The sequence below is a fragment of the Sinocyclocheilus anshuiensis genome, unplaced genomic scaffold, assembly GCF_001515605.1.
Source record: "Sinocyclocheilus anshuiensis isolate Anshui unplaced genomic scaffold, SAMN03320099.WGS_v1.1 scaffold416, whole genome shotgun sequence".
NCBI lineage: Eukaryota > Metazoa > Chordata > Actinopteri > Cypriniformes > Cyprinidae > Sinocyclocheilus > Sinocyclocheilus anshuiensis.
In genome coordinates, this window is record NW_015554105.1 from 70,740 (window position 1) to 79,996 (window position 9,257).

A 9,257-nucleotide genomic window follows, 5' to 3' on the forward strand; every position below is an offset into this window, starting at 1 on the left:
CTTTGTTTATTCAATTTCACTGTTGTGTGGTTAATTGCCATTTGCTTTCCAGATCCTCATATTTCAAAAAGAAATTTTCTGAATTGTTTCATAGTGTGCTCAAACACAAATGTTGTTGCTCAAACCTATAGTTATTTAAGGATCTTGGAATATAACACACAGGTCTCTTACTACTTTTACAATCATTTTAGGTTGGTTTTTGTCATTTTGGAGCAATATCTTCTTTTGTGTTCCAAAGAAAGAAAGAAATGGTTTGGAACGACAATGGAAAATGAACCTTAAAACTATTCCATTATAACTTTCTCCCCTTAGTGTAACAAGACAATATGAGACAAAAAGCACAAGAAAACACTCATTATAAAAACTTTATTTTTAATAAAACATATGGAACCTCATTACATGTAGTGTGTTCGGTCTTATCGATCTATCTCGGGTCAGAACAGCACAGCGTTGGTGACGGTGACTTCACTAGAATCAACTTCAGAACAATGTTTCGCAGGTGTTCCAGTAATGTTCAAATCTAACACTTCACTGAAGGTAGCACACCACAAATACACCACGTAGAAAAATCAAAGGACTGCCGGGAAAACAAGGGAAAAACACAATGTAGTCATCGGGGCAGCTTACTTGCGTAGCAAGTGCAACATTATGGAACGACCTTTCCTTAGTTTTGTTTTGGGAAGTGGAGAGTGAAATCAATCGACAGTCACACCAATGAATGACTGATCATGTCTGAGGTAGCAAGGCAATCATGGCTTTCTCTAATTAAACATTTATTTATAAAACTATACTACACAAAGATAAATCATCTTGGGCCAAACGTCCTAAAAATCCCCATTTCCTACATTTGTCTTTTTATAATATAATCTATCTACATAATTTTGAGAAATACGGCATCTCTCAGCCACTCGTCTCTCCTGGAATGGATGCTTTATAGGCACAAAAGGGTGTTTTCGACGCGTTCGAATGTTTGTGTTGTACATCATCTGTGCGTGCGCTCTAGAAATGCAGTGAGGGTTCAGATGCGCTTCTACCCGCGGAACAAACTGTCGAAACAATGCTTTAAAGGGAGAGTTCACGGCAAACACTGTCAAAACAGGCTAAAGTTGAAGAGAATAATGCTGGGGGGCAACATGCGCTAACAGTTTAGCATTACGAGATCGATTCGTCTTCATATCCACTGATGTTCACATCGTTTTCTGATTAAACTAATAACCACGTCTGTAGAAAGACAATGTGTCAGTTTGAACAGCAACTGATATGAGCTGAATGTGAGATATGTGGTAGCAGTGTGGTTCCTTGGTGAACGCAGAAATAAAAGCATACAGGTTATACGATAAATGGCCCCCATAACCCTAAATAATCATCCGAGTATTAAAACAATGGGCAGATACACCTCACCACGTACAATCTACATGTTGATCAAATGTACAGTTGCATAGTACAGACAGACGCAGTAGTAATAGCCAATGAATGAACTGTGTGGTCCTGTTCCAGAGTCTTTGGGTTCGAGGACGAACATCTCTGTCGAGGGAACAGCCGGGAATCTGCATCTCTGGAATGGGAATCTTCTTGTCATGTCGAGTTCGAGACTGCTCTTCATGTCCGCAAGATTTCCAAAGGGATGTTCTGCTGAAAACCTTCACATCACCTGGACACAAACATTCATAATTGTGTAAGTGTCTATAATACAGCATGGGAATCAACTATTCTGACCATATGAAATAGAGTGCTGTAGAAATGATGTATTTTTCAAGGCCAACCGGGAAGTTGGCATCACCCTGCTTTCCTCGACAAAATCCACAACTTTTATGAATTTTGAAGCCTAAAAACAATTGCCAGTAGTTTGCGATTTTGTGTAATATCATGTCACCTGCTGCACCCATGGTATGGCAGCAAAGTTCCTTGATTATTACGCCGGAATGAGAGTATAGTTCCTAGCCATATCGGCCTAGAAAATCACAACTTTTACACGATGTAACTAAAGAAGAGTCAAGTTTTAATTAGGAAAAATATCGAAACTCTTTGGTCATTTTTGAGCGAGATGCTAACGGTCTAATCAGATTCAATGATCTATGCTAAGCTACAGCAAAAAGTGCTACCGCCAGACCCAGAGATCGGCTGAATGGATTCAAAAACGGTAAAACTCAACTGTTTAACTCTAGGGGAATTGGAAAATGAGCCTATTTTCAAAAATAGTGGAGTGTTCCTTTAAAAGCTAAACGTAGGCTGTGATCAAACTACACCATGATCACATGACTTCAACATCACTAAGCTTCCGAAAACACTTTATTTCAAATCTACAAGTTGGAAAGTTTGAGTTATAATAGTTTGCAAGAACGCAAGTATAAACACACCAAGGCTGTAAAAGCAGACGAGTTTATTTCCTTGGTGTGATGTTGTTAAATATCCTCAGACAACCTCTGCAGTCTCATTTGGCCACAACGAGAAAATATCTTGAGTTTGTTAACCATAGACCATATTTCAGGCCTTTAACTAAAGACCTTTCAAAAACCCATTGACTTTAAGATGATTGAAGCAGAAGTTCAAAAAAAGCTAATTGGGTTCTGGGTTTTAGGACTCATTCCTGCAGCACTCTATGGCTTTGCACAGTCACAGTTTGGATTTCACTGGGTTGCAAAACAGTTCATTTTAATTGAAGCATAATTAAATGAATGCCTTGAGTAAGTAACTACTAATTCAGTAAGTGAATAATTTTCATATTCAGATATGTCATGAGTTTTGTGAGTCTTAATGTAATAGCATTTCAGAACTGTTAAAGGAACCAACCTTAATGAAACTTTCCTGAATATACTCTTAAAAATAAAGATTCAATAAAGCATCAATGGTCCATAAAAAGAAAAAGAAACTTTTGGAACCTTAATTTTTAAGAGTGTAAGAACCTTATTCTCACTTCCCTATACTTTTGACTATGCAAAAGCTTCAAACCCAACTTCTTCAAATAAAACCAGTCAATAAATCATCACAGAAACATGACATATGGAGCTGCCAATCGTTCGGCTGTGATGGATCTTCTCATACAAGCTTGTCACTAAGATGTTTACATCCAATGATGGCTCGTAAAAACAAACACCAATTAAAAATGAATTTCTCCTTAATTAACAGAAACACGATTGATAATGTTTCCATCTGAGCTGGTGCAAGCAAATTAATGGAGCAGGGAACAAAAATGGTAAAATGGCATTGCAGATTTTCCTTTTCTCTTTGTGGTCAATGTGAATTACTGTGCTTTTACTGTTACGTGTGGTGAGACTTACCTTCGGCCTTGAGGACATACTTGACGCTACAGAACCCAGAAGGGAAAGACAAAGAGAGACACAATTAGGACAAAATAACAGCTATCCTAACCAAGACAGTCCTGACAAAAACAGCACATGCAGACTCTCCACAATGGCTGAACTTTTAATTTAGAGCGTTCAAGCTCAGACTCATGGGATTACTCTTCTGAACACTGATCGCAGCGCTTTAATGAACTCTACAGGGAGACGACAGCAAACAAGAGTGAGACGGCTCCGAACACTCAAATCACCTGTGCCTTCATTAAAACTCTCCCATCAAACAAAGAACATGGAAATGGCCCCATATCTTCTCCCAGACCGAATCTCATCGCTCACAAGGGCCCAATGCGGTGAAACGACAATGTGCCAACATCAATATTTTACAGAGTTTCTAGCTAGCAATGCAAGCCAAAGTCTGGGCGGAATTAAAATTTAAGTTCAACAATAACAATACAATCTTATCAGTAACTTCTAGGTAACAAAAACTCTCAAGTTGAGCCATTACACAAAATGAAGTCTCTAAAGGCTTTGCTATGCAATTTTCTTCCAAACAACAGTGATTACAAACACAATTCACAATCAAAGCTCTCAGACGGCAGGAATGGGGGAGTGACTGTTCAGACTGACAGTCGTAAGATGAGGGATTCTGGGATGGCGGTAAAAACGGTTTATATAGAGGAAGAGGCAACCAGATTGAAATGGATTTTTGTCTAAAATTTCAGATGGATTTTGAGCGAAAAAGTTGTGTAGCAACAACTAATACAGTGGCTAAAGCCCAGTGCACACTCTACAATACTGCCATCTGAGACACATTTCTGGGGTTGTAAAGGATTTCTATTGTTGTAGGGCAAAATCGTTTGATTGGCGTTAGCAATTATGCGAAAGAAAATGAGAATAGGATAGAGGGTGTGAACCAATTTGAATACTGTCCATCCTAAATACTAGGGCTGGTCTGTAATACAGTGCAATGCTTCACATAATTGGATGTCATCTTCAAGCATGCATGGCTGCTTCTGCGTAACACATTGTTTGTCAACTGTCATCTCGAGATGTCTTACAGGTCGCCTGTCACAATGGCTGGAAGATGAGCGAAATTACCCGTCACTGCACAGAAAATACCAGCATGCAGATTGTGGCAGGTGTTAATTTCATACCAGAGTCTGTTTCGATTTAAACAATTGTTAGTAAAGCAAAAAGAATGTGGGTAATGAAACCATATTAGAGTCAATCTGTCATTAAGGAAATTCTTAGCTATTTTCTGGTTCAAAAAGTCACACTATATTGCACGAAAGCATCAGCAGCGCCTCATAATTTTTCATGTGACTGCATGGATTTATCCAACGAGAAGGCGCTGTCTCATAATTATTCATGACATCATGTCACATTGTCCTGAGACAAGTGCTTCAAACGCTCAGCAGGCACTTCTGTGAGTTGATACCTTACAGAAACACATGCAAGCCTCGCTTGTGATGCTGATGGAGCGACAGTCTTTCAATCAACCAGCAGCTTTGACATGTTTGAGTGCAATGAGCAGTTATCATGTGAGACTTTCTAGATTCACGAAGTGGTGGACTGAGACAGATCTGAGATCTGATAACCCAAACAATATCACAACACTTTCACCGAGTCAAGATCAAGGAATAACAAAAGTTATTAAAAATGCAAATGCACATTCACTTTTTTGATGCAATTGAAAACGGCTTTCATTTATTAGTGCATTAGTGCAATAAAAGGAGCTGTGTGTATTTGTGTAATGCACTGTGAACTCATAATACAGGGCATTTTGTTGAGCGCAATTATGAATAGTAGCATGCATTTCTTTGATGCCATTAAAGCACAATAAAACTGCGCGGATCAGACACAACGGTTGTGTTCTCTCCTCCCCTCCACTCCTACTCTTTTCACTGTGTTGAGAAGTGATGGAGGGTTTCATGACACTTTACCTTAATGTGAGGTAAAAATTATTGCAGATATATGGTAATGCGAAGATGCAAACACAAACAGTGCACCAACAATGGCATGTTAGTATTTTTCAGTTCTAGCTTACTGTGTACCTAAAAGTATGTACTGGTGAAGTACATATTTTTAGTATGTAGTAGAGTATGCACACTTTTTCAGCAGGCTTGGTTCTGGAAGTATTTTTTCATTCAGTTTCTTCATAGGCATTTAAAGAATTAAACAGTCAGTTTTAAGCAATAAACCAAACACTATCTCCAAGATAAATCCAGCCTATGGTAGTGAGCTGGTCTGACAGATGGGTTTTGAGCATTTGTTAGCTTGTCAGACTGGCAGTCAAACTATACCAGTTTAAACAAGACTAGTGAATTACCTTCGGCTGGTAGAAGCTGTTTTTTCCCAAAAAATGCAATGAAGTAAAGCTCAAGCTCAAGTATTGAAAATTACGTAATCAAATCTGGAGCACGCTACCGGTGTTATTGTTAACTTAAACTAAACTAAAACTATTCAAAACATTTTCAAACTGGATTGGAATGAAGATGAAATAAAATATAAATATTACATGAAAAACTGAAATTGACAACTAAATGAAACAAGTTGAAGTACTAAAATTACTAAAACTAAAATAAATGAAATCTAAATAGAAATATTAAGCACATATAATTGCTAAAACTAAAATGAAAATCAAAACTGAAAATATAAATATAAAAGCTAATTCAAAATATTAATAAATACTATAACAGTATATAAATATTATATGGGACCAATATAAAATGATTGACTCTAAATAAGTTTATCATACAGTTTTCCAAAATATACAAATATACAATATTTAATTATGTTATTAGTAATGCTTTAAGGCAATGGCTGCTGTTCAGCAATTCCATGTTTTCAGTCACTTCTGATTGGTGGATCTCTCTTCAGGATTATGGGTAGTGTAGTATCTCACTGGAAATGATGCAATTAAATTTCTCTATGAAGGAAATTGAATGGGATTTTTTTTTCCAGACCCCGACTGTTGCGCACTACTGGGATGCAGCCAAAGACTTCACTGCACCCTGGGAAATAAGGACAGAAGGAGGTCAAAAACCCAGAAGACAGCCGAGTATTAGCTGGCATGCTGAGAGATAGATTGAGAGCGGGAAAATCAGAGCGTTAGACTTACGAGAGCATGCAGGAAAACTGTGGTTAATCTGTTCCACAACCTCAGCCAGATCAGAGTTACTGTTAGCACACTGATGAAGAAACTCATCTGAGGACACACACAGAATACACTCAGCAGATTATTACATAAAGAAGTCAATCAGAGCCCTCACCCAGCGTTGTGTGTGTGTGTATCTATACCTGTGAGCTCGGCCTGTCCTGCTGTATCCTGATGGAGAGAGCCAGAAGAGGACGTGCCATTTAACTCAGGCTGGAAAGAGAGATAGGCATGATTTAAAATCAGCATAACCCAACTGATAGTAATACACTTACAATACAGTAACAAATATTGAAAAATATATTAGTGCTTCCATCATTACTGCTTATAGTCTTCCTGTAGGTGAAAGCAAGGTGGCCAGATATGTCAGGCTGGAATGTCAGTCTTGTTTGCCTTCTTGGATATCGAGTTATATTGTGTTTATTTAGCTAAGAGCCTTTGACAAGGCCATCTGGCTAAACCAAGGCCCAGTGCAGTGAGTCAGGCCCTCGGGAGACCAAATAAATTACTGTTACTCTAAATCAGGGCTCATTGAATGCCTGTGCTTGATTCACTGCGCGCTATTGGCGGCTGTTGGGCTCGCTGACATTGCCCGTTAGACCATGAAACCCATTGAAGGATAGAACAATAGCAGTTCATACAGTGTGGTAGGGCTGGAACTGAAGCTGGCAGGTGAATGTTAGTCTCAGCTTCACACTCCAGGGATGGTTCAGGGACAGGTTGGTGCATGTTCAAAAAAAATGGGAAAGCCTAAGAGAACAGTTCTTGGCCAGAATAAGATGATAGGCTTTAGTTCCAATAATCAAAAGGCTACATAAGATTCAAACTGTACTGCGATAGAGTGCTGCAAGGGTGACATATTTTTGTTGGACAACCTTAAAGTTAGCATCACCCTGGTTCCCATGACAAAAACCCAATAGGATTTTTCAAATGGTTTTTGGATTACTGCGGAAAATAAACTCTGTGACCAAAAAGAGTTCATGATTCTTACACATTTTCATCAAAGTAATCTTCACAAATGAACTTTTTTGTGTTCACTAATTTTGAACCCTAAATACAATTGCACATAAACGCTTTAAAAAAAATCATGCATAGTGTATAATTGATGTATTTTATGTTGTAGAATAATATGTGAAAATACCTTGAGCTTGTGTTCACCACAGACCTTATTTCAGGCATTCAACCAAAAAACCCATTGACTTTAGGACGATGGGACTGGAAGTGCTAAAACACTTATTTCTGGGTTTTAGGGCTCATTCCTTCATCCCTTTATACCTAGTGAACTTGCTGTCTACTGCCTATACAAGTAGTATCATTCAAGGCAGCATCGCAACTGAAAAGGAACCTCAAAAGTGATTGATTTGGAACGCTCTTCGTTGGCTTGTGCCACACAAATATCACTCCTCACATGAAGCACATGGGAAACTTGAGTGAAAACTGATTCCAGTAGAGTTTGACATTAGCATGTTGCTAAGCTAAAGACATCTACGACTCTAAGGGGCTGTTTACACGACACCATTTTCAAGTAATAACTGACAACTTTTTATGCATTTTGGTCATTCATTTATAGGGCTAGGTATCGAGTTCGATATTTTTTAGGCACCGACCGAATTGCCTCGAAACCATCAAGTACCAAAAAAACGTCTTGTCGTTCGGTACCAAATTTCGATACCTAAGGGGTTAATCTCATCAGCGTCAGTGAGCCAATAAGTCTGCAGCACTAGCCGGTGTGTTTTAAAATGAAAACGATCCTCGTCATACTGGCATTTCCACAGTGGAAATGCCAGTCCATCTCCGACAAACGACAAGCGACAGACCGGAAGTTATTCATTTCCAATGGAGAGTAGCGCGGGAGCTGCGTGGAGTTCCGATCATATGCAGAAGTCCGTTCATACTACACGACCGAAAGCGCGTGTTACGTGACCATTCATGCAAACTGTAGCATCATGCTACATAAGACAATAAATAAGATTTATAATCCGCTTTTACTTTTTTTTTTTTTTAGATAAAAGTAATCTTGTTAAAATTGATTTCATAAAATTGGTATCGAAAAAAGTATCGTTCAGGAACCGGTATCGAAGTCAAGGTATCGGTATCGATATCAAACATTTTTGAACGATACCCAGCCCTATTCATTTACACAACAGTTTAGGGGCCTGAAAACACGAACTTTTGAAAATGGGTTTCAAAGTGCAAAGTGCATAATACAGCTTTTTTAGTCATTTTCGCAGATCCGTGTGATGCGAGTAGAGAATGAGTACATTATTATATTTATAATCAATATATCATCTGCCATTTTCTATCTGCCTAAGAATTTGGCCACAACAAATTATTTCAAGGCTGAAATACATAACTTTTAAAATCTGAACAGATTTTAAAACACTAGGCATCATACACGTTGTAAATGGTTACAGAGGAGAAACTTGGCTTTATACACTAAATGACTTAGGAGCACACACTACCAGTCTTTCAAGCCATCCCAAGCACAACAAACTCATGCATAAATGAGCCTCGTTGCGTTTTTCTCCATAAATCTGTCAACCCGACTGCCCAAAATCTGCAGACTGGCTCTGACTTCTGGCAGCTAGTGTCTACTCCTCCAGACTGAAAATCGGGGCAAAAGTCACGTCGTGCATTTCAGGTTTTAGAGTAGGGCTGAACGATTTTGGAAAATAATCTAATTGCGATATTTTTTTTACCAATATTGCGATTTAATATGCAATTATTTTTTAAAGCTCTTTATGTTCTGTATTATTCAACAAAGACAAGCTATAAATCATTGTATAGTATGACCAACACAC

General features: G+C 38.3%; 1 protein-coding gene across 1 annotated transcript in view; it reads right to left on the reverse strand.

Moving 5' to 3' along the window:
- Positions 1–765: 765 nt before the first annotated feature.
- Positions 766–9,257, reverse strand: part of LOC107669681 (utrophin-like) — a 252,156-nt gene continuing 243,664 nt past the window's right edge. The window contains exons 74-77 of the mRNA XM_016462031.1: positions 6,600–6,669; positions 6,421–6,507; positions 3,279–3,304; positions 766–1,651 (exon numbers count right to left, since the gene is read on the reverse strand). Of these exons, the coding sequence (XP_016317517.1) occupies positions 1,643–1,651; positions 3,279–3,304; positions 6,421–6,507; positions 6,600–6,669 (192 nt within the window). The 3' untranslated portion in view covers positions 766–1,642. The remainder of the gene's footprint in view (positions 1,652–3,278; positions 3,305–6,420; positions 6,508–6,599; positions 6,670–9,257) is intronic.